General features: G+C 40.3%; 1 protein-coding gene across 1 annotated transcript in view; it reads left to right on the forward strand.

The window, feature by feature from the left end:
- Positions 1 to 24,299, forward strand: part of LOC137892662 (phospholipid phosphatase-related protein type 4-like) — a 44,981-nt gene extending 20,682 nt beyond the window's left edge. Inside the window, exons 5-11 of the mRNA XM_068737972.1 lie at positions 2,108 to 2,165; positions 2,433 to 2,606; positions 6,866 to 7,001; positions 9,533 to 9,761; positions 12,091 to 12,706; positions 13,754 to 13,910; positions 14,979 to 24,299. Of these exons, the coding sequence (XP_068594073.1) occupies positions 2,108 to 2,165; positions 2,433 to 2,606; positions 6,866 to 7,001; positions 9,533 to 9,761; positions 12,091 to 12,706; positions 13,754 to 13,910; positions 14,979 to 16,159 (2,551 nt within the window). The 3' untranslated portion in view covers positions 16,160 to 24,299. The remainder of the gene's footprint in view (positions 1 to 2,107; positions 2,166 to 2,432; positions 2,607 to 6,865; positions 7,002 to 9,532; positions 9,762 to 12,090; positions 12,707 to 13,753; positions 13,911 to 14,978) is intronic.
- The last annotated feature ends 2,365 nt before the right edge of the window (positions 24,300 to 26,664 follow it).

The following is a 26,664-nucleotide window of genomic DNA, read 5'->3' on the forward strand; positions in this document are numbered from 1 at the left end:
GGCAAAGTACATGAAACGGAGGACTTTCATTTTGTTATGTATGCTTATTTTGTTCTGCACAACTATTGTTCCAGTAGAAACTAAAATGAACAAAAGCTTAAATGCTCTCCAGTACGACAGAGACTTCCAGCCACCTGGCAGATCCATGAGTGTGAGAACAGAATGAGACTTGATTTGTAACTGTTCATTTTTAAAGTAAATCTAATGTGTGTGTGAGAGACAAAGATAGAGCAAGACCTGCAGCCTTGTAATTACGTTTGAAAAATACAACTTTTTATTTTCGCAAAATTTGTCAGTTTGAGTGGGAGGATCTTAAATATCAAATAAAACCTTTTATTATAGGAAGTACAGTAACACACCGTTGTATTTTCCGTTACTAAGCAGCAACCAATTTGATAATCTGCTTCCTGTTTACATCGGTAAGCGCATGTCCAGTGTACGTGAATGGTTATGCAGTGATATGCATTTATAGGCGCGTTATTATGGACGATTATAGACAGAGATTATATAGACAGAATATCTAGTTTATCTACCACCATTTGCTTAATATTAGATCGGCAAGTTGTTGCCATGTTTTTTTAGTTTAAATTTTTTGTACAACTGACAACCATGTGACAACACAGGGCAGAGTTGTTTTCATTTGCATGTTGGCTTATTTTGTGGCTTCAGATGACCTATTTGTAATATGGTGCTACGGCTGAGTTTGTGCATCAAGTAGCACTGGGCAGTTTTGTCACCCATTGTTGCTTGTATTAGCAGCTGCTAAATGATCTCTTATCGTGAAGTGGCATTAGATGGCCGAGGCACACACACAGACCTCTCTGAAATCTCATTAATGTAACGTTTTACCAAAAGGCTGCACACTGGCGCCTCCATTAAACCTTCTGACAGCAGCAGCAGGCTTCAGCAAAATACGATACAGAATGTTCTGGCCTCTCTGAACACCACACTGGTGAGCTGTTCCACACAGATTCTTAGTTTACACAGGGAAATTATCTGGAGTATAGCAGGCGTTCTCAGGATGCATCCTGAGCTCCTTCAAAAATCTCAGGATATTTTTTTTAATTGACTCTCAAAACACCATGTCCGCTGCATAATTAAAACATTATCTTATCTGTAAACAGTATTATTATAGGGAAATGTGTTTATGCAAATGTGTCAACAGATTAAACAGACCATTGCTTTTCTCTTAATATATTTTCAGTTGTGACATTATTGTGCATACAGTATGTAGATAGATATGACTTACTGAACAAAACAATGGGCATCAAAGAAAACAATATATTATTGTGCTGCAAGTTACTAGGGCTGTGTATTGGCAAGAATCTGGCAATATGATACGTATCATGATAAAGGTTATGATTCAATATATTGCTCTATATGTACTGTAAGCAAGGAGATATGTTGTGATTCTTTAAAAAATAAAATGTTAACTTTTTTATGCAATCACAACAGTTGGATCTCTATGCATTTACTACAGTCAGTGTAACATCCAACATCCCAACACAAAATGAACCACTGTCTGCCACCAATCTTTGCATGTAAAATATTAGTTAAATCAATATTGTATCACAAAACAGTATTTGACAAATACATTAATGAAGATCTATGTATTTGGTAACATATTTGTGGAGTTATATATTTATGTAGACATCTTAAGAAATTCAAGACTACCAACAGTGTCAATGTATCAATTAATGCTTTATAATAATGAATAATTAGAAACACTTAATAACACACACTGCATCTGTGTAAATAGTTGCATGATACCAGGATTGTTTGTAATATTTAGGCGACGAAATAGCAAATCACACATCAGAGGTCTAGAGTGGTTGCCCTCCTTTTGTCCTTCATACACTGCATTTATTAAACACCTGCCGAGCTACCACCACACACACACACACACACACACACACACACACACACACACACATACACACACACACACACACACACACACACACACACACACACACGCACACACACATGTCCAAGTTTCTTTGAAAGTCACTTCCCTGTTGCAGATGAATATTCAGCATTGTCCTCAGCTGTCTGTACATGATCATTTTGTAGAAGGAACACTCTGTCTTTCTTTTGTTCTTTATAGGAAGTCTTTCCCCTCCCAGCATGCAACTCTAGCTGCCTTTGCTGCTGTCTACATCTCAGTAAGTGGTTCATCTACACTCTCTTATGTAGACTGAGACTTGTAGCTGACGATCCCACCTAAAATCTAGCCACAGAAACATTGAAAATATATCTATTGTGGGTCTTTTACAAATGGCTTGATATTTAAATAGATCTAATTTAATCACAGGTGGGAATTGAACACAGTCTCACTAATCAGAGTTGACAATCACAGGTTTGGGATTATCTGTTTTTATATTAACATTTAAAAGATCTTGATTGGCTCATGTGAAATATTTGTGTTTCAGATGTACTTTAACGCAGTGCTGACGGACTCTGCCAAGCTGCTGAAGCCTCTCCTGGTTTTCTCTTTCGTCATGCTGGCCATCCTGGCCGGGCTGACGAGGATCATCCAGTTCAGAAACCATCCTGTCGACGTCTACTGTGGATGGTTACTGGGATCTGCCATTGCTGTTTATCTGGTAACACTTTGAAGCAGTCACAACCATTTTGAGATATAGATAGAAGTTTCCTGTGTAGCTTAAAGGGTGTGTAGTATTTGTGGGCATCTAGCGGTGAGGGTGCAGATTACAACCAACTGAAACTTCTCCCGTGCACCAATTGTGTAGGAGAACTACTTTGGCCGCCGCCGTTTGGTTTGTCCGTTCTTGGCTACTGTAGAAACATGGTTCTGTGAAGAGGACCCGCTCCGATTGTAGATAGAAACGGCATGTACTAATGTAACGAAAACACGATTTCTAATTTTTAGGTGATTATACACTAAAGAATACATACTTAATTTGATTATATTCCATTTCTGCCAATAGATCCACGTAAATGCTACACACTGTATTTTAAACCTTATTTGTCTACCTTGTAGCCTAAATGATTTATTGTTTCAATATTGTTTAATAGTTTTATTTTATACTGAAGTGATAACCAACTTAAAGCCGATCAGTGCTCACCTGCCAATATTCTTTCCGAATGAACGAGCCACCAAAGCTGTTGCAACTCTTGCAGTTATCTTATAAACAAAACGATTAGGCTATTTAATAGTACCAACATCTTGAAATATGCCAATTCTGTTCACACTCAAAGCAGATCAGGTAGTAATGCGCAGGTCAGGCTTTTCTAATATCTGCGCCCACCCGACCTGTTACGCACCGCCCAACCTGCACAAATATGTGTTAAGCAACGAATCCCGAACCGCAAACCTCCAACTCAATGATTTATTTGCATGTTCCATTATTATGCATACAATCCCTAAAAATGTTTGAACTTGTCTGTATATGACGATTGTTTTAAGTATAAGTCTTAATATGATAAATACTGTATGAGAGATAGCGGGCCAGAACGAGCTTGAAAGCCATGCAAGAAGTATGGCGTGCGACTGAAGGCACCCTTTTAAGCAGAGCTGCTTCTACCCTTGTACATCACAGCCTTCAAAACAGCTCTGCCACAAGAGCAAGATGTTTGACACTGAAACGTCTTCCAACTCTCTGTGTAGGAGTGTGGACTGAACGGCCTTAATGACTAAGTGAACGTTTTTTTAGGGCTGGCTTTACAATCCTATTAAGCCTGGTTGGCCGAGGATTCCAGATGGGAAAAGACAGCTCGAGGCAAACTTACAGTAAAATCGTTCGACATCTCCAACATGAGGGAGGCCGCAATTGTAAGCCATACGCAATGGCAAAAACACAGTGGTCTTGTCACAGCATCATTCGCATCCAGAGTCACAAAATCACATAGTTTGAAAATCTACAGTGAAGTTTGGAATTTGAGTCTGAGAAAGTATGGAATTTTAAAATGTAATTGTGTTGGAACCCTGTAAAATGGAAATATGATTGCTGTGTAAAAATATACTATTTTAATGAATGCCTATCAGCCAAGAAGAGTATATTACATCCATGATGTATTTTTGGCTGATTTTGTGCTAGTTTGTATTTGAAAGAGATAGCAAGCTCCTACAGCAGGCATTTTATGCAGATTTCATGTACTGGCATTGGTTCATTGGTTCATTGCATTATTCAGTACAGTTTTATGGGCTGAAAGTAGACAATAATGTTCAACTCTTGTGCATAAACTGGTGGATATTTGCACAGTATATTTCATACCTCCCACACGGCTTCACCCTCCAGCCCACACACACTCGGATAAACATGTCCAGCATACACTCTAACAGACATGAGCGGTACTGAAGCAGTTTCACTTGTGAGCAGACACACACACACACACACACTACCCTGTTCAGCTGCCTACATCTTTGTTTTTCTGCCTTCTCCTGCAGGAAGAAACATTGGCTACCGATATGTGAGGTTGTGCTCTTGAACATCAACTCATCAGTCATTTAACACAATTCAAACTAAATATATTTCATTAGCGGAGGTCCTTTATTTTATGCAAAAAGAGAATTATTAACCTGGAAAAAGATCTTTGTAATTAACTTAAGTTGCAAGATGTTTATCCTCCCTTTATGTGGCTCTACACCTTGTAGAGATGATGATTACTCATATGTGTTCTCAAGGCAATCATTTTGCACAGTGCAGGCTTCACAGGGCTATTTTAGGGTTCTTTGTTTGGCATTGCATCATCTATCATCAGAGTAGAAATTAAAAGACAAGTAGATAAATTAAAGCTGATTGGCAGCCTCCACTTGTTTCTGTGCTGCAGTGCATCAGTACTGCACTGGGTTTTTATTCCAGTTACACAGCATGTTTTGAACTACATGTAAATCTACCTACATCAGCTGCTTTTTGAGATTTGTTGGTTTTGTCCCTGCTTTGACTGGTGAGGTAGGTGTGGTGTGGTGTGTGCCTGTGTGGTGCATTGGACGAGGGTAACTGAGTATTCAGATTCTTTACTTAAATAAAAGTACCACAATTGATGTCACATATGGTATCGCAATATGCTGCCATTTCAATCAGGAGAGACAAGGTAGATAAAGATAAGATCATTGTTTTCTTATTAACAGATGATATGTGATGATAAGTCTTGAGAGAGTCTTTGGTGCTTGGACTCTACAGGGAGATTTGTAATGGAGGGGCGTCTGCCCTGAGCAGCTCCCCCCCGTGGAGTCCAGACACTGGTGGAGGTGGTGGCTGATGAGGCCGATAGAAAGATGAGTTGATGAAGGTGATGAATCTGCGAAGACTGGGCAGAGATGGGGAGGTGGAGGGGTGCGTAACAGCACCATGAACGTATTGAAGGTAGAGAGACAATCATTTTTAAAAAGAGACAGCAGCAAGATGATAGGCTAACCATGTCATTGTTTTGTTGTGCTACTGGACTCGCCCCTTCAAAGGAGTCCCGTACGGTGGGTTTTTGTTTGCATGTTTGACTATGTGGACGCTGATGGGCGGAAACCATGCTGGAACCATGCTGTAGTAGTGAATCTTTGATACACTGCCCACTAGAGTTTGGGAGAACACCAGTTTGCCTCGAGGAGAAACCCACAACTGAGTATAAAACATCCAAAAGTTTCCTCATCACAATTCCATGTCAGCTCAAGTCTGTGCAACTTTCCGAGCAGAAAGCATAACTGGGGCTTCACCTTCCCTCTCCTGGTCTATTGGGGCAAGTGAGGGAGCTGTATGTGGAGGCTACTAGTCCTCTGCAGCTCACTTGCTCCATATCTCTCATGATATTACTAGGGATGCACCGATCCACGTTTTTCACTTCCGATACCGATACAGATATCTGAGGTTTAGTATCGGCCGATACCGATCTGATACCGATCTAATAGAGAAAAACAGTGCTGAATTGATTTAAAAAACGCAGCCGATGCTACGCGCCCCCAGGTTGTCCATCGCTTTTCTCATGTTGCTGGCGTTGTCCCTCAGAATCACGTGGATTTTGCTCAACTGAATTTGCCACTTGTCAAACATTTCCTTCAGGCTAGCTGCTATCGCTTCGCTGGTGTGTGACCCACGAAAGTTTGTTGCATTTAATATTGCACTGTGTGGCACAAAAGTTTCATCCAGCCAGTGTGCTGTTAAACTTAAAAGTGACACAGGGGAAACGTCGGAGCTCCAGATGTCTGTCGTGAAACTTATCGATTTGACATCTTTTATCTCCTTCAATATGCGTTTGCACACTTTACCGTGCAGTTCAGGTAGCGCCGTCTCCAACAAATATTTTCGGCTTACCATGTCGTAGCGTGGTTCCAGGTGGTTAACTAGCAGCCGGAATCCCTTATCCCCGACAACTGAGAACGGCTGCCCGGTTCCAGATGGCTGATCCTTTCGCTCGCTCCATTTTGAAAACAATCTATGCGGCCAGTTCGCTAGCGCATGACGTTACGCAGAGCACAACGCATATAATTGGACTGAATAGATTTGCCTTTATGGATTGGTCACATTGTCACCGATACCCGATCTAGAATTTTTTCCTATATCGGGACCGATACAGATATTGATATCGGATCGGTGCATCTCTAGATATTACTACTGGTCTGTATTGCATCGCCATATTTGCTAAGTCATTGCTTTGGAGCGATCCAGTCATTTAAGGGATTTTATTTAAATCCCTCAAGAAATTAAAGTCTAAATTAAATCACATCACATCACTGAAGATTAGGTCACTATAACTTCCTTTTCACTGTGGCTTTAGTTAAGGCTTAGGGACAGAGGAGCTGACATGGCTGCCACCTGAAACCACCTGGATTTGACAAACTCCTTTTTTATGCTTATGTCTTTACTGCATGCTCCTCTGTGTCTCACTATATGTGTCTGTTTGTATGCAGGGTGTCTATGCAGTGGGGAATTTTCAGCCCAGCGAGGATCGGTCCAGAAGTCGAGCACCTACCCCCACCCTTAGAGAGCCCCCCCTCTCCTCCCTACCCAATGTCAGTCAATCTGCGATTAGCAACAGCCACCAAGGTAAAACTATGCCTGCAACGTGTCTCTTAGAATTACAGATTACATCACCCTGTGATGGCAACTACAACCATACATTTCCATGAAAAGAAAAGAAAAGTCCCAGAAGTTTGGGCATGTTAATGAGCATAGTTACACTTAAATATGTAAATATTTGCCCGTAGCACAGACACATACAATTGTAGGAATTTGCTGTAAATCATTTATTCTGACTAAACCTAAAATCTATCATGGCAGGTATGGGCTAGCAAAGTATGTATATGTAACAGTAGTATAGTCATTGTCTCTTTAAGCATAGGGTGATGCTGGTATAGGTGAAGATGTGGACATCTCTATGGAGTTTTAATCTTGGCTCACTTACTTCACTTCAAGTGTAGAACTCATTTTTAATTATTTTAATTAGCCATTTAATTATTTTCAGTGCAGCAGGCATACTCATATGTCTTTGTTTTCATTGGAAATTATATGTTTATTGTTGATAAAATCTTATTTAGAATGCATATTTGTATTCGTTAATATAGTACTTAAGGATGGTATTGATAAACTTTGGGGACTTGCTTGAGATAGTTGTCAGTGGAGCCCCTATCCCTTCAGTGCTGGAGAAGCCGTGAAGGACCAGGGGAAGGTATTTACATGCTCCGTTGAGGATAAAGCCTCGACCCAGGAAACATGTCAGGCTCTGAAATCATGGTGAACATCTGTGGACAAATCAGATTTACCTGGCAGGTTCAAAGCATGGATCTACCAACATGACATTGCGGGCAACTGTGGCTTAGTGGAGAGCAGAGTCGTCCTTCAATCAAAGAATCGGCGGTTTCATCCCCGGCTCCACTGGTCGCATGTCAATGTGTCCTTGGGTAAGACACTTAACCCCAAAAGAGGAGCGTTAGTCACCACCTCCACAGATGGCTGGGCCTTGCCTGAAGTCTCAACAAAGGTGCCTTCTACTGCCAAAAGACCAAGCACATGCTGTCTTTCAGCAGCTTGAGCGAAGAGTTCATGGTGGCCAGAGGAGAAGTGCTCCAGTAGAGCGACTCTAACGACCCCAGAGTCTCACAAGCAAGTATTGAGGTGAGAAAGCGGAAGAAGTTAAGGGCTGGAAAGCAGTAGACCAGTCAAATTCTGCAGAACGGGGTTCTCACGCTGTGGCAAGAGTAAGATCTGGGCAAGGCAGTGGTATGACTGGGCCCAAGGCCAGGAGTGTCGAAAAATTGTACAGGAGGAGGTGCAGAAAGGAGTCAAAGAGGTACAAGCCAGCAGGACTGTTGGCATGAGTTAGCAAGAAGCATGGACTCAGTGGAAAGTAGCAATGCTGCGTAAGGTTGCATCGCCCAAACCGTTGAAAGCATGCCTCGCCACATCAGCTTACTGGTCTGTGCCACCTGTGATGTATAGCCAAGTCCATCCAACCTCTTCACCTGGAGCAAACACCTGCTAGCCCGCTGTGCCAAGGGATTGGGATGTTCAAGCGCATCCTCAGCTGCTGCCCTAAAGCCCTGGGAGAAGGCAAGGCAGACCTAGGGAAACAGCTAAAATGTCCACTGCCGATCACTGAGATCACCCTCAGACCTGACATTGTCATGTTTTCAGTGTAAAGTGATCATGCCTAAGTTCACTATTCCCTGAGAAGACCAGACAAAGAAGCCAAGTAGGAAGACATGGTGGAGGAGTGTAGCTGTTAGGGGTGAGGCGCTATACAATGGAAGAGGGATGCAGGGGATTTGCAGTCTCCTGGGAATAACAGGGTATTTAAACAAAAGCTATTAGGAATGCGACCAAGGCTGTAGAAAAATCCTCTAGATCTGTCATCAACAAAATAAGCTGCGGAGTGTAAGTCACTTGGACAGAAGCCAAGGCTTCATCAACCCTGGTTGGGTAGCCTGGGTGAAGGTGTCTGAAGACCAGAAACACAAGATTGGTTAAATTACAGATCATGTGTCCCAGTGCATCCGAAGATGCTACATAAAGAATGGTCCAAATTGAAGTTGGAGAAGCTGAGATTCCCTGATGTTAAGTCCCCCTTAAGGGTTAAGCTCAAAAACTGGTGGATTCTACACTTCCTACAAAGCATAGCAAATATTAATCAAATCAAAAAAATTCTGTGTATACCAAGAAATTCAGAATTCACTACAGAGGTTACACCTACTCCGGAAGCTTTATGACTTCTGGGTGACCCAGAATATTCTTGAAATGGTCTACAAGAATCTGGTGGAAAGCATCTTTACTTTTGACATGGTCACTTGGTAAAGATACTCGAATGTCCATTGTAAAGGGAAACTGTCAAGAGTGGTTAACACTGCCAGTAAAATTATAGGGAAATCACAGTGCAACTAAGCGGCAGGCATGTACCGAATACCAAACAAGTCCCATCCATTGTACCCAAAACTTGAATTACTTTCCTAAGGAAGTGGCCTTAGACTGCCACGAGCAACCAAAAGTGTCTTATTTTTATTTTTGTCTTTTCAAAGATGACAAATCATCCCCCTTTTAACTTTACATTAGCAGTTTGACCTCTCCCTGTTATCCATTTACAGGTCACCACACCTTGGCTCCCAGCCAACCAGAGCCCATCATCACGAGGACCTCCTCCCACACATTGTCCCCCAACCAAGCAGAGCCTATGCTGACGCGAAGCGCCTCCTACCGAGAGCCGTCTCTGTCCAATCTGAAGCGAGCCAGTGCTGAGGTGGAGGTGATAACCCCATCCAGTCCCCTGGGCAACCATGACAACATGATGACCTTTAGCAGCAGCACACTGCCAAGGTAAATGTTTTTGGTGGAGTCTTTATCCACAGGTTTGAGAAGTTGAGAATCAGATCAAACGTAAATGTCTTGTACTTCAAGAGCGACTAGCTCACTAGGCTATGAGGGTTGTCTGGGAACCGGAGGGTTGGCAGTTCGATCCTTGGCTGGGGCGTGAGCTGAGTTGAAGTGTGAGCTAAGTGATTAGGATGACTCCTTTTAGTCAACCTCCTCATTCAGCAGCAATATCCCACACAGTGACTAAGTCAACCTACATTGGCTATTGCACAGCTACAAATTGTGACTGAGCAGCTTGTTTGGTTGCAGCTGTCAGTCCTCTGTCAAATCATGAGAGAAATATCATAATGAATGTCTTTATTAAGCTATACAACCACAACATTTATCAGAGTAGCTAATTTATTGTTTCACATAATAATCAAGTCTACATATGTATTAAATCATTATATTGATCATTTGTTATTTAACACAACTGACTCAGTCTGACCATGAGGAAGTGATAGCCGTGACCAAAAGCATTTTGTTTTCAGTTCATCTCGTGAACACGATATCTCAGAAATGCCTGAAGGGAATTTCATTGCATCTGGCACAAACATTCGCTTGGACTCAAGGATTAACTGATTAGACTTTGATAGTCAAAGGTCACTGAGACCTCACAAAACCCATTTTGGGCCATAACTCAATAATTCATATTGTAATTATGACAATTTGATACAAATGTCTAATAGGATAAAATGATAACGTGATGACATTGGATGTAAACTGTAACTTGACTGGTTGGTGGAGGCATATACTCTTTTCTTGTTCTCTAAATTATATTTGGAATATAAAAACAATTTGCATGTGTTATATTTCTCCAGCTTTTTCAGCTCTTCTATTAGTATAAGTAATCTGTCTGTTCTCCTGTCATCTTTGTCTGTGGTAGAAACATTGAGGGAACAGAAAAAGTGATTATAGATGTGATAGAATTGTTCATCTGAAAAAGAAGCATAAAGGTCTCTGTGGGCGTAATTGAGAAGACAACTAATGAAATACTTGCAAAAGCACCACACTGATGGAAACACGCATGGCTCTGTGGAGCATGGCAGGATTTCTGGCATCCTGGAGCACACACAGACATTAAAGTTATCAACATAGACCTGAGTACATCCAATTCAAAAAGAGAGGGACATGTGCCATGTTACACAACTTGAGAGTTGTTGACATGGCTTTATCGTCAACTCCTGCCAGTAATTGTTTGTGGTGATTGGCGGGTGGATGCCATACCTCATGTAGGCAAACTGTCTGTAGATCTGTTTGGCTCCTCATCTATTATTTTCATTATTTGAAAGACAGAAAGAATCAGTGGAAATGGCTTTTGGTACATTTTAAAAAGAGGGCAGGAGGGGATTTGATTTGTCGTGACTGGCGTTCTGCCACACTCCAGAATCCCACTTTGTTTCCAACTGTGTTATCCTTGCCACTGACCCCAACATTTCCAAAAGTCAGTCCCAATTCATCCACTCACAGCATGAATGCTATCTACTAGCTCTGCACAGACAGTAACAAATTCAGATTTGCAACTGGACTTGACAACAGCATGTTTGTTGAAAAGATTGTGCCCAGAAATTACTTAATTTTTGCTCTCACATAAATTACTTAAACATAAATTACCTATATTTTTACCTATAAGATTGACGTATCAAAGAAAAAACAGAGGAAGAGCTATCCGGTGTCAGCCACACTATATAAGACTATGTAAGAACGGAATAAGTCAGTCATTTTCTCCAGAATGACTCGGGTTGTGTTTTTTGCTTAAAGAATAAACTCTATTGCATCAAACTGTCTGATTCCAGTGCATTCTTCAAAGATCATCAGGATATATAGGTATTTAAGTGTAGAATAAGAAGAGAGTTGGGGAACAGTAGTTTAGACTTCATCAACTGGCCTGCTCTGAACTTCTTTTCCACGACAATATGTCAAGGTCACTTTGACCTCAAATCCATCCCATTCTTGTGATCACTATATCTCTGGAACGTCTTGATGGAATTTCATTACATCTGGCACATACATTTACTCAAGAAAACTGATTAGAATTAGTTGGTCAAATGTCTAATATAAGAAAATGATGAAGCGATGACATTTTGGATAGACATGGATGTAAACTGCAACTTGACTGGTTGGCGGAGGCATATAAACACAAGGTGGTAATTCTAGTTTAGAGGTATGTTTAAGGATAAAAGTACTAAAATGTTTACTGAGATTTATTTCAGAGCACAAATCAACAACTGGTGCATTATTTCCGCAATCTTCTTTCTTGTTGTTCACAAAGTTTCTTTGCCCCTTCTTCCAGGTCCCACGGAGGCTCCTCATTGGAGGAGGGTCGCATTCCACGCCGTCACGCCTCCATCCATACATCAATGGACTCAACCCGATCCAAACAGCTGCTCAGCCAATGGAAGAATAAAAATGACAACAGGAAGCTATCCTTGCAGGTGATGGATGGAATAAGACCGGCCTCCTCCTCCTCTCCTCAGAGGAACATGGAACTGCGCTGCTCCTCTGAACCTTCTGCCATGGGCCTGGAGGAGCACCGAGGTGGAATACACCTGCCTTCACTTATTGCTTTTCAGGAAACAGAGCTCCGTGCTGGGGCCCACATCCCAGCTCAGTACATGAAACTAGCAGCAAGTTCTGTTCCTATGGCCAATCATAATCACCTGAGCCATAATGGCAGTACCGGATTGACTGGTGGGGCCAGAGTGTCTATCCAATCCCGACCTGGATCCTCCCAGCTGGTTCACATTCCTGAGGAGGAAAATCTCACCAGCAAGGATCAGGAAAGTGAATCAGAGGACAGTATTATGGATGGGGGCGGGTCAGTGAGAGAAAAGTGGCTCAGAGTGGCTGAGAAGACCACCATCCCCTGCAGGCCGCTAAGTGCTGGAGGACAGCCTCGTCTTATGCAGGTTAATCATTCTTTTTCTGCACCAACTGTACCTTTCCTGATCTATCTGTTGTGAATCTACAGCAAGTCAAGTGCTTGTTAGATTATATTACATGACATTCATTTGGAAGAGGCTTTTGTCCAAAGTGACAAAGTTTCAAACAAAGGAACAAAAACATGTTCACAGTACTAGAGTTCAAAGACTCATCTTTTCTTTTTTATTCTAAGAAAGTGTTAGAATGAGGGTGTCGAGGTGAACATGAACAGGTCTTAGCCAGGGCATCCTTTCCCCTGAAAGAACACAGGCTTGTCCAGGTTGAGCTTTAGGGGATGCCTTGACATCCACTCTGAGATTTCTGCCGTGCAGCAGTGAGTGTCAGAAGGGGGATCTGAGAAGAATAAGAATTGTCAGCAAAGCAGTGGTAGGAGAAGCCACACGAGGGATTGACAGCACCAAGAGATAACAGGAAATAAACATGGACCCAATCTGTTGTCTAGCAATGGCGTTGTAAATTCCATTGAAACAGTTTGGAACATTAAAGCGCGTAAACATGTCTAGTAGAAAGAATAAAGTACAAACCTGGAAATGAGCATATATCTCCTTTAAGTTAAAATTTGCCCAATTGAAACAAATTCCTAAACACCACTCTCCATTTTTCTCCCATAGAGGGGTTAGATGGCCAAGGCCACTTGTTTTCTTTGCAGTTTACAACCTCTACTTCGTCTACTGTTTACCACCTCCTTCTGACTAAATTACGTTGCCAATTTAAATCACTCCGGTTGATGAAAATTGCTTAATTCTTTCTTTTCCTTTTTTGCGACATGTCAAATGGAAATTTGCTTGACATTTGAATGGAAACACGGCTAATGTGCTGCAAAAGCTTCTTTAATATAATTTCAATGCAGGCTGTATGTTTTGTGGACAGCTGCAGTTATTGCCTTTATGTTAAAAAGTTCCTAGTTGTAGCAGTGGCATTCCACCTACAAGAAGAGAAGGTTGTTAGTCGCTAATGAGTATGTATCACAGCAGCCAGCCAAAAAGCTCACATGCACTGTTCTCCTATTTCAGGTGATAGCCTTATCTAAACAGCAGGGTCTGCTTCACTCTCCTCGGTCTGAGGATGGTGGCAGCACCGTCAGCTGCACCGGATCCATTCGGTACCGAGCCCTGACAGACCAGGACCCATCACCACCGGCCTCCACCACCGGAGCAATGGGAGGAGGAGGTCTGTACTGCTAATACAGTAATGTGTATATAATATATATATATATATATATATATATATATATATATATATATATATATATATATATATATACATTTCCTGCTTTTCTACATTTATGGCAGATTAAATTAGATATAGATGACAGAAATAAATTGAGATTGAAATGCCTCTTTGGGTGATTATTTTTTTCGCAAATCCACATAAGATTAAAAAAAACAACAACACTGAATGTGTCTACAAGTGTGTATTGATCCATGGTATGTATATCTTCTTCATAGAGCTCCATTGGTGTCCATAAACTATTACCTGCACATCATCGAGCCACACTGTTGCACTCAGTGACATGTTCCTTCATTACCATGAATTCATTACACTTCTGTTTTAGTCTTAACCCTACATACACAGTCCTGCTGCCCCAAATCCCAGCACCAAATGTGGATTAATCCCATGCTGAAAGGAGTCCACAAGAAATGCAATATTTCCTTTGGTTTGAGTAATGCTAGAAACTAGTGACCAGCTGTTTAAGAAAATAAATTTAAAAAATGTAACTATATGTTTGTTTGGGATAGGTCAGGAAATCAGAAAGTATTTGAGAGACACACTATGGCATTATGGCACTATGACATTTTTGATTTTTGTTTTTCATGGGATTTCTTGGCAGTAACAAAAATAAAGAATTTTGCCTACCTCAACCTTTAAGGGAATAGTTAAGCATTCAGGGAAACACATTTGTTACTTTTCCCAGAATTAGACGATTGATGAATATCAATTTCATCTCTGTGCCTCCAGCACGGTTATACATCTAGGAATTATTTACTTTGGCTTGTTGAGAAAGGATCTTGCTTAGTTCTGTACTTTATTCCCAGCATAAGACTGATTAAGGTGTCGAAAGTAAGAAGAATGGCAAGGACTGGGACCTTATGTATCAAATACTGGACTCTTTTGCTTTGTGGCAGTCACAGCAGTGTGAGCACTGTGCCTTTAGCTATATGGATTTGAACATTGAAGATGCTGATTATTATTGTTAATAGTATAATTAATTATTGATCATCTGTCTTGTTCTGTTAGGAGGTTTGGAAAGAAGTGGCAGTATAGTCCGTGTTGAGGCCCACCCAGAATCCAGATCAAACAAACCTGTGGTGAAACCTCCGAGCACCGACGGAAGTGGCTCCTGGCGATGGAAACCACCAGATCAACGCGCTTCACTCCGACAGTCAGCTTTCGCTCTCAACGACTTGAACAGACACACAGACAGCTGTGATTCGCTGAGGGATGGAGAGTCAGTGGATGGGCGGAGGAGCGTGACAGGAACCGAAAGTGAGAGCGAAGGGGGAGGAGAAGGAGGGGGAGGAGGAATAGGAATGGGTGGTGGGGGAGGTGTATACACAAACCACCCACATGTTGTACACCCTTTACATCCTTTACATCCCAATAACCCCAACAACTACCAGAACCCCAATTTTAACCCCAACAATCCCAACTTTAATAACGCCCACTTTAACTTCAACCCCAACTCTGTCAACTTCAACCCCGATTCTGCCAACTCTGCCAACTTCAACCCCAACTCTGCTAACTTCAACCCCAACTCTGCCAACTTCAACCCCAACTCTGCCAACTTCAACCCCAACTCCACCAACTTCAACCCCAACTCTGCTAACTTCAACCCCAACTCCGCCAACTTCAACCCCAACTCTGCTAACTTCAACCCCAACTCCACCAACTTTAACCCAAACTCTACCAACTTCAACCCCAATTCTACCAACTTCAACCCCAACACAACCAACTCCAACATGCCGTTTACCCCCACTGCCACCTTTGCTCCTCCCTTCCACCCCCACCCTCAGGCCATCACCACCATCAGGGTCACCCCAGTGGAGGTAACGGCAGCCAGCAGCGACGGTGGCTCTGACTGCCAGTCGGTTGCTTCGTCCAGCCGTGAGTCCACCCTGCGGAGGAAGAGTGGCTCCCAGTACGGCCACGCCCCCGATCGAGGGCCCACCCCCGACCTCCACAATAACCACCGCCTCTGTGACGACAGTAACCGCCTCGACAATGAAAGCAGCAACCGGTTCCATGAAAACCTTCGAAGTTTTCAAGAAAACCCCATCCACCCTAATCACCCCAATCACCCCAACAGGCAGTTGCAGGGGATGTTTGGCCGTCCCAGCCCAACCCCTCCCCCTACCTTACCACGCCCCATCCTGAGTCACACTCCGCCTCCTACTCTGGGGTTGGCCTATAAAGAATGACACGCCCAGTGTTAAATTGATTCATCTTTACCTGTGATAGAAAATGTGTCCATGGCCAGTACAGCATTTCAATGGTGATGCTGCATGGGCCATTCAGAACTTTAGATTGGGGCAAAAATTAAAGGAGATTTGGATACTCTGTCCATCATCATGGGTAAGCCAACAGGGGATGGCCAAAAACGTGTTGGTCCCTACCACAACATCTCACCTGGCCAATTAGAGTACATTATATAGCACCCCAGCTGGTTTAGTACCCAATCGAATAAATATTATGTCTTACAAGGAGATGTACTGTAAGCTTATTAAAACTTATTAGCAAGAGGTTCATGATCCTCCTTGGGTCAAAAGCCATTGAGAGCACTACAAATTGACCTTGCCCAAGATCTCCAACTGGTCAATAAGAAAGGACTATAGTCGGGGCCCAACATAAGAGGAGGGAGCTTGATTAAACATTCTTTCTTGTGTTTATTTTTTTATCTGGATGATTTTGTAAATGTAATATGAGTAAAATGAGTGCACTTGCTCCATAGGCACAAGGATAATGGGCTAAATAAACTGCTGAGCCTTTGACTTACTCAGAGGGAGAGACTCCAGCCCCCTCGGTCTGTCCAATTTTTGGCAGTGAGGATAGACTCAGCCTAATGACTCTCACCCTCTTTCCTCTGACTGCTAGGTCAGTTGTCATTGGGGTAACATTCTTATCACAATATTTATACATACGGTATATTCTTAGCTCTTATCTTTTATTAAAACACAGATAACAATATCGATACATAAAGTTTACAATGTAACCACATGCCATTAGATGGAAATTTGCATTCAAAGCCCATAACTGTGCTGTGTTTGTACATATGAATGTGGGTGGCCACAGTGGAAATTAAACCCACAGTCTTAATTGTGTCTGGGCTACTTGGAGTCCCTTTTGGGCAATAACAGTATCTCTTAGTTCATGGTGGAATTGTGTTTGTGTTGGATAAGAACAATATCACAGGACATACCTTTTGTTAAAATATAGTTAAACAATCATTCTATTTTTTACATGCTGTGATTTAATTGATGTACAGTATATGAATTATTCTGACTGTGTAGTAGCTGTTCTGCACACTGGCACATTTGGCATGTGAGTCATCTGAACAAACTTGGGCCGTACACAGTCCAAAGACTGAAGGCAGTAAAAACAAATGTTTTCTTTGTTTGGTTCATTTTATCAGCTCATTATGTCTCCAGTATTACAGTATGGGTGTAAGTACCAATGAGTTTTATGGCAACTGTTGGGGAAAAAGAAATCTAATATTTTTAGCATAAAGTTGTGATATTCTTTGAGAAAAAGGTTACAATATGACCAGATAAAGTTGTAGTTCTATGCGAAAAAAAGTCATGTTATCTGATGAGTATTGTCATAATTTGGCAAAATATTACAATAATAAAATATAATAGAACAAGAACTTACAATACAATACAATACAATGCAATACAATATTTGATGAATACAGTCAACATTTTACAACAAATGTTTGTAATTTTGAGAAAACAAAGGCATAATATTGAAATAATAAAAGTAAAATAAATGAAAAGGCATTACAGTACAAAAAGGTCAAAATGTAACATGAATAAAGTGTAATTTTGCAAAAATTAACAATACAATACAAATTTCCAAAAGACTATTTTTAAAGAAAAATTACAGTTATTTATTCAAATTTTTTAACAACAAAATCATATTACTACAAGAATAATGTCTTTATTTTAGTTTTTTAATACTTTAAAATGTCATATCTGGAGAAAAACTAAATGTGGCATGTATTAAGGCTCCACAATCAATCGAAATTTTATCAAAATCCCAATGTGGCCTACTATAATTTTCCGAATCCCTAGTGGTGCAATATTTAAAGGAAAAATATGAGTCAAATTACCATTTTTGAATCAAATAATGTTAACTTTTTTTTCATAATATTGTGAATTCTCTTCTGGTAAAAGTAAAACTTTCTTCAAATGTAGATCTTTTTTGTGAACAGGGACTTAATTATCATACTATAAGAACTTTTTTTCTTGTACACTTACAACTTTATTTTTAACATAATTACTTTTTGCTCACTAATTTATTCTTGAAATCAGTATTTCCCCTAAACAGACACCCTATATCTCAGCCACAGTGTAATATACCACGCTTTTACAATTTTGCTTTTGTACTTTACATGTGTGTTTGAATTCATGAAGTAGAAAATTCTGATATTTCTACACCATGAATATACCAGCATTTTAATTTGCGGCTTACTGATGACCAGAAACAACACAGTCCTGTCTGGACTTTTCATCCAACATAATTAATGATTTTCTTGCCCAGTGTTTACATTCCTTTTTAACTTAGTGCCCAAGTGCCATCAAAAGAAAAGTCATGTGGCTGTGGGCTAGTCACATAGAGTTAGTGCAGGACTGGAATGACTCTCAGCAGTGTTTTGATGGAAATCTGCCTGAAGCAAAGATCCTGAAGTTTGGATCATGTAGAATTTTAGAAAGCACAATTACTTAGCTTGATGACAGTGTCAACAGATTTATTGCTGTGTACATATTTATATATTTCTGTAAACTCCCACTTCTGGTCAGATGTCCTTTATTACATTTGTAGTTGCGGATCTGTGATTAAGATTTAGGTGATGATGTTGCTGGAGATGATGGTACTGCTGCTAACGGTCAACATTTATTATAGGGAGTATTTATTTAAACAAGCTGATATATCAAATGTATATGGTTGTATGTGACAGTCACTACTCAACTCCTTTACATTTGTCTTTTCGACCTAACAATAAAGAATGGACACAACTGAATAAGATGTAGAGTTTGCAAGCAAGTGCCCTGATTGGTCAACTATTAACACTGACTGTGATTGATGAAAGGGATTCAAGAAGGTTTCTGTGTCCATTCTGGTAATCAATGATCTTATTCTATGTTTTTTTGGTTTTGTTGCAGTCATTTTTAATTTTATCTTGAAGTTTTGAAAAAGAACAGGCAGTAGCTGTTGTGAACATATAGAGTGGTATAAAAGTTGTAGAGGGGACGAGCCACAGCACCATATTACCTGTGAACATTGTAATGAACACTGTCATTGCTGATTTCACAAGGCAGCATGATAAGATTTCCTGAAATAGATGTTGCTTAGGTTAAATTAATATAGAAATATAATCTTTGAAAGAGAAGGAGAACATTGCAATTTTTTAAGGGTTTAACAACAGCGGAGCCATTGTACATTCATATTACAGCCGAAATAGCTTAATATTGAGTTTGTTGGACAGTAACTCTCCTCTTTTAGGAAGGCACGACGAAATGGCCTTTTTATACAGTCTTGGTGAATATGTACCTGACAGTCAACATTAGTTAAGGAAGATTGTAAACAGCTATGTATTGAGTTATGGAGACAATATTTTGATATAGATGGAAGAGGATATTTTACGGCAAATAAAATTGTGGCTGTTTGCCACCATAAAAATATATACTTGCCAAAATCATAGTGATTATGCCACTATAGAGCAGCACAGTCTTATTCAAGTTTTAAGTGTAAGTTTATGTATGTACAGTAGTGGCTGAGGGCAATCTTATAGTGCTAGTACAGACCAAGAAATATTTGGGCTGAATACTAAATTAAAGTGTACACAAGACCATGAATGTTAGCCAAGTCCCTCCCCTTTTCTCTTGGCGCTCCAAGTTGAGCAAGCTTGGATGGCGGCAGAACCTCGGTCAACTTCCCCCTCTCCTGCTATGCCCCTTTCATACAGTTCTGCACCCAAAGTTCAACCGAGTTGAACATATATTGGTTATGTTCATGTAGAAACAATAAGATCATGTTTATACCTGCAATTTAAATTGTAGTGGCAATCAGAGTTTTAACTGCAGCACATATGTAGAGGAAGCACAACTAGTTTACCACAGGATACTAAGGTTAATTGGTAAATTGCCATGGCCAGGTGGATGTACATTTGCTTTCAGCCCCGAGAACCTGGCGTCACAAATGTTTTTTAGCCAAGATTTCATATACAGGACATTTTTAACAGTTTAGATTGTCTGCACATAACCCACCCCTTAACCAAAGCTGCTTTACCTGCCTAAACCTGTTGCAAATAGTTTCTCACGACAAAGGATACAGGATACAGTTGTGCTATTATTGTAACACAATCAAGAGGAATGTAATGAATAGAATACTCCCATGAAAGTTCAATATTTTTGCATACAAATCTTTGCATACACACATTTTGTGAAGCCTATTCATTTCTGTAACATGTTTCCAGCTTACTCATTTCATGAATTTACTGTGATCAAGTTAAACAGTCGGTGTAAAAAGAAATAATCGCGTACATAAATGTGTTTTCCTTTTGTATAGTCTTGGACGACAGAGAAGTATATTTTGATATGATAGATGTTGTGCAATGTGGTTTGTAATCAAACGCAAGAAATGTTATCCAATTTGATGTAAAAGGCATGTCAGTGGATTATCATTTCAGTTAGATACGCTACCCGTAAATATTTTAAAGTGAATATTGTACATTTGAGTATAGTTTTATGTGCTTCTAGCGAGAACAACAAAGTAATGTTTTGGTGGAAAAGATGAATTTAAGAGGGTGTAGTGGAAATGACAAATTGATTTGGAATACTGATGTGTGTTTGAAGGGAAACCCTTGGATTATAGTTTATTAAGAAAGGCGTACAATCAATAGTCAAAGTTTTGGCTTAATAACCTCAACTGGTTTATGTTCATAACTTAAGATATCTTTAAACTCTGAGTTATATTTGTCATGTGAATTCCTATTTTTAGTATTCTGATGTAGTATTGTTCCAATCAAGAAGCGACATTGTGACTTGATGACAGTTTCTGCATTGGTAAATTTAAAGTCATGGTTTTGCTAAGAGACTTGTTTTCTTTGAGAGCCCTGTGAGAACCGATTGAAGCCCCATACTCATTCCAGAAGGCCTGCATCTGTGCCAAAATATGGTTAGAGTAGGAGGAGGTGGTACATTGTAATCTCAGTGTCCAAGCAACTTGTAGACACCTAAATGGAATTGTTTCAAATATGTGATTACATTGTCATGGTGAGCCCAACAATTAGCATCTTACTGAAAGAATGTCAGTGGGTCCGATCATTACAGCGACAAAAGTAGAGCCAAGAGCTGAAATCAGAGACCAAACTGACCCAATACTTAGGCTTTTAACTGTAATGCGATGTTTGCAAGTCATTCTAGTTGTGGTAGGATTTAATATTACAGAAGTAAATATTCTATGAATCAGATGATATTTAGACATCTCTGAAGCCCTTCTCACAATGTGGTTACTTATTAACTTAACAAAAAGCTTGGAGCATTCAATGAAAACTTGTTTGCAGCCTTAACAATCAAATTTCTGTTTATCCCTTGATACTATTATATGAAATGATCATATGAAATCGATATGAAAACGGGTTGAACTGGCTGATGATTAAGTGTCTTTAGTTTGGGAACAATAGGCTACTGGTAATAAGCTAGTAAAAATGTGTTTATAACAGTTTATTAGCTCACTTGCATACAAAGGGTACTTGGGTTGTTGTTGGTTGTTATGCTAGCAGCTACAAAGCTAGCCTTCATACTACCTATTGTTACGCAATTACTGGCATCCTGGTTACAATACATATGTTCATAGATTTAACCAGCTGGTAAAAGTTTCTTATAAAAATTATGAATCAGATTGACTGAATGTGAATTATCCACAGATACTTAGTTAATACTTATGTCATATTTATAATGATCAGTTCTTTTTGTCTTTTTCTTTCTTTTAAACTCTATTGATATTATATATATACATATACAGATATTTTTGATTAGTGTATGTGAAAGAGAATTTTTTTATATCTGCTTGTCAAATTTGTTGCTAATTACCATGGCAACCATCTTCACTCATGTGAGTGCATGGTTGTTATACCTTACAGTTAGCCCTATAAGCAGCCAAGACGGAAATCTTATTTGAACACGTCTGAAATCTGTTGTGTTTTGCAACTGTCTCTTGAGGATCCTGAAAGCAGCCAAATATAATTGCATTTCTACTGTAAGTCAGCCAGTAAATTCATTTTCTATGACTTTCTGTGACTCACCGCTGTTGCCTCACAGCAGACGGGTCAGATCAGCATGCTCTTAAAACCTACTGATACAACAGAAAACACTGCTCATCAGACACAGGAATCCGGTACTACAAAGTGGTTTTCAATAGACTAATTGCTTGCTCAATCTTGGTTGCTGACAATACATTATATATGTATGTAAAAATAAATGTGTAGTTTAGCATTTGTGGAAATACACTTCATTTCTTTCTTTAAGAGAATAATCTGAGAAGATGTCAATCTCAGTTCTGCACATAAAGCACAGAGCTGGAGTCAGGTTAGCCTAGCTTAGCATAAAGACTTGAATCAGGAGCAACAAGCCCATCTGCTTCTGTCTGGAGTTCAAAAATACAACTAGCAACAACTCTATACACGACAAGAGAAATGTACACATGACAGTTTGTAGTTTCTTGAAGAGTTACACACTTGAACAGTTCTCTGGAAAAGAAATCAGATTAGTGTATTTCCCACGTTTCACTATTAGTTTAATATGATTAAGACAGTTGACTGTCAAAACTGTCAAGCAGGACTGTTACCATTTTACTGAAATGTAAAACAACGCTATTACGTAATATGTTATGTCAATCCAATAGGATCCAAAGTGAGTGGATGCATAATGTTATACAGGACCGATTCCTATTAGAGACTTGATGTAGGTTTTGGTTTGTTGTTGTTTTTTTTCTGTCAGATTTATAATCAGTCATATGAGCTACTAGCTATTTATAACGACCAACAACGGTGATGGTTTGCTGTTTCTATTGCTGTACATAGACATTTGTATCTTTATACTCATCAGTATATTCTGTGTGTAAACCCAGCCTGATGGTCTGGGTTGTTAGCTCGGTAAAAAATGCTAATGTTTAGCATAGACTAAAAGACGTTTTCAGCCAGGCCTGGAGCCAATCCACTTGCAAGTCCATCCATCCGCAACCTGAACAGACAAGAGTGTTCACTCTATAGCCTACTTTTTACGTAATGTTTGGTTGGCTAGAAGACAGAAATGTTACTGTCCTTTTAAAACTCCATTGCTAACTTTCAATGGATTGAACCCATGCCTCACGTCCGTTTGGTACACTACAAGAGCTCTGACATAATAATAGAAAGTGTTTGTGAAAAAGTGGCTGCCATATGAATACCTTGGAAATTCAGTGTAGGAGATCTTCCACAAACACATTTTGCGGATAATGTAGGAAGCATCTGCACCAGCTGGATTTATAGTTTAGACCCAACTATGAGACATAATGGTAGCTATCAGTTAAATGAGGTAAAGGACAGGACCTTCACCCAGGAGACCGTTGCTTATGTCTCGTGTAAAACCAAAAGGGAAAACACATTTCCCTTGAAATGAAATTGAGGAGGCAGTTTAGTCGTATTCAAACGTATTTTTGTAGGGGACAGGGAAGCAAAATGTGTGTATAAGCTAGCTAGCAGAAAAAAATCTCTAAATTTCTTTTGTTGCACATTGCAACCAACTGAATTCCTCCACCATTCACTCCTCCCTTTCCAAAACTGCAGTAACACGAGCCAGCCAACTGCAAAACGTTGTTAACGCTGTTTGCCTAGCTCAGAGGTCATCCTTACCATAATGACACTAATTTAGAGGCAACGGAAGGCGGCTGGTGGTACGTTTTTGCCTTCTATGGCTCATAATAGAGGTTAAACCGTCTAGACCTGTACTGGGATGCAAGTCTGTATCCAAATAATGTGTACATGTTAAGATAGCTACTGAAATGTCTCACACATTCTGTGACTGTAACACTCTACGCTTTACATGAATCCACAGTCCGACTCTTTTCTCTCCCTTCTCCAGAGACTGGGCACATGTGAACTGATTGATGGATTGTTTTTCTAAAACACGCTGGAAAAGTTGCCTTGCATTAGGACTATTATTTGTTGAGGGCTAATTGCAGTGTGGATGACTGAACTGTTATATTTGAAATGACTCTGTGAACATGTACAACAGTGACAGTGGACTGATAATGACAGACATCCTTAAGTTTCTGTTTTCCAGTGGTGTCTCTGTAATAAAATAAAAGTTTGATATCAAATGTGTCCGTCACAGTTTGTACCTTTTTCTTTGCCTTTTTTATCGCTGGCACCTGGTTGTGTTTCTGCCTGTATGAATAGTTGTCTGGAGAAAGAAAGTTAAGTTGAAGGATAGAAAGGTTCGGAAATGAGAGAGGCGTGCAAATTAAAGACAAGAGAAATGACAGAGTAAGCCTAGAAATGTCATTGTAGTACATTTAGTAGTATAATAGTTCACCTACATTTCCAATGTTCAATAAAGCAATAAAGCATCCATACTTCCATCCATCCATTCATTCATCCATCCATCCATCCATCCAGCCCTGCGTCCGTCCATCCATCCATCCATCCATCTATCCATTCATCCGTCCATCCATTCATCCATCATCCATCCATCCATCCATTCATCCATCCATCCATTCATCCATCCATTCGTCCATCCATCTATCCATCCACCCATTCATCCATCGTCCATCCATCCTCCAGCCATCCATCCATCCATCCATCCATCCATTCATCCATCCATTCATCCATTCGTCCATCCATCTATCCATCCATCCACCCATTCATCCATCCTCCATCCAGCCTCCATCCATCCTCCATCCATTCTCCATCCATCGTCCATCCATCCATCCGTCCATCCACACAATCACAAAAACAGATTTTTATATATTTTTTATGCAATGAAGTAATACAACCTGTATAATAGTTTCTTGCGGCCACTGGTTCCTTTCAAAGTGCAGCTTTAATGTCACTTTGAAGTTGCCAAGTCAGAAAATCATCACAAGGAAGGAGGACGATTGAGGAAAAGAAGTGGATATGTTAACAGGAACAGCAATTCAGACTATTAATAGCATATTGAGTGACAGTGGTGAGACCTAGTTATAACATTATAGGGTCATTTAAATCTGGATCACTCTTGATCACTAGAGGGAGGGATGTTTACTAAAGCTAAACACATATTTAGTCACATTGTGGGTGGAAGCAATGCAACATCATCAGGGGTTTTTTGGTAGGGGAAGAGAAGCATAAAGGGGAAAATACAACAGACAGGAAGGAACAGAGACTTATTAAAGACAGATACATGATGACCTGAATACAGAGACTCAAGAAAATATAGACACTGAAAGAAAGGGATGGAGCTGTGATGTTGTAATGATGACTAAGCTTTTCACTGGTTTGTTGATTTAATAGATATTACATACCCTTTATAATATTCGTAATAATCTCTTTTTACCCCAATTTACCTCCTCTGTCTCTACCTTGCTCATTCACCCTCTATCTCGAGCTTACCCTTCTTCCCCTCACTGCTGCTGCAACCCTGCAATCTCAGTTGAGTTTCCATGGCAATAACACGAAGGAAAGCCTAGAGACCAAGCAGACTGGGGGTGGGTGGTAGATTGAGAGGAGGGAGACAGATATGTGCTTTCTTACACATATTTGAGAAGAAACACATTATCTGTGTGTTTATGCCGTGTGTGTCTTTATTTAGTATGTGTTTGTGCACACAATGCAGACAAAGCTTTGATTGGCTGGTCAGAAATTCACCATGGCAACTATGGCAGAGAGCTCAGTATGAGTTCAGCACAGTGGAGCACGCACACACACACAAAATGGAAATGATCCAGTCAGGAGTCAGGACAGCAAAACAACCAATCAGTGTTCAGTCCTCACTGCCGAATTCAGAGGATGCTGTGCTGGCTGCACAGACCCTCTGAAGGGCAGGGGGCAAACATGAGGAAGGGGCACCTCTTTCTTAATTGAATAACTGTTTGTTTACCTTAAACATGCATTGATATATTTTTGGCCACTTGGTGGCAATGCAACAAGCTACATTGACATATTATTACCACATGGAGTTGTGGCAGAGAATGTGTTGGAAAACAAAATTATCGTTTATTTGCATCATGTTTGTATCAAACATTGACTTTTTTTTTTTAAGTTTTAAGTCACCCGGCCAGGATAGCCTGTCGCAATCTGCTGCTAACATAGCCCGGCTTGTTTTTAGCATCGGAGCTAGCTAGTCAACGGGGACTAAAGATACTATCACCGCTGTTTTTCTGCTATCTCCACCAACAATACCAACCATCACATCCATCACAGCAGGCCGAGGCTTTGGGACTGTGCTTCCAGTATGACCTCCTGTGTGTAACATTAACATTACAACTCTACACAACATTTACCCCTGTTACAACTCCTTCTACTGGCCATAGCTGCATAGCTGCATTGGACAGGACCAGACAGAGGGACCATTGGACCCAGCAATCTCCCTCTCCCTGTCTTTCCTGATTTCTTGATCAATGACGACCCAAAGTCATGCAGTTGGTTCCATATCTGAAAGAGGGGATGTTAGAATGTTACTTCAAC

The sequence above is a fragment of the Cebidichthys violaceus genome, unplaced genomic scaffold (assembly GCF_023349555.1).
Source record: "Cebidichthys violaceus isolate CVI_PGR_0920_01 unplaced genomic scaffold, fCebVio1.0.p SCAF_8, whole genome shotgun sequence".
Taxonomy (NCBI): domain Eukaryota; kingdom Metazoa; phylum Chordata; class Actinopteri; order Perciformes; family Stichaeidae; genus Cebidichthys; species Cebidichthys violaceus.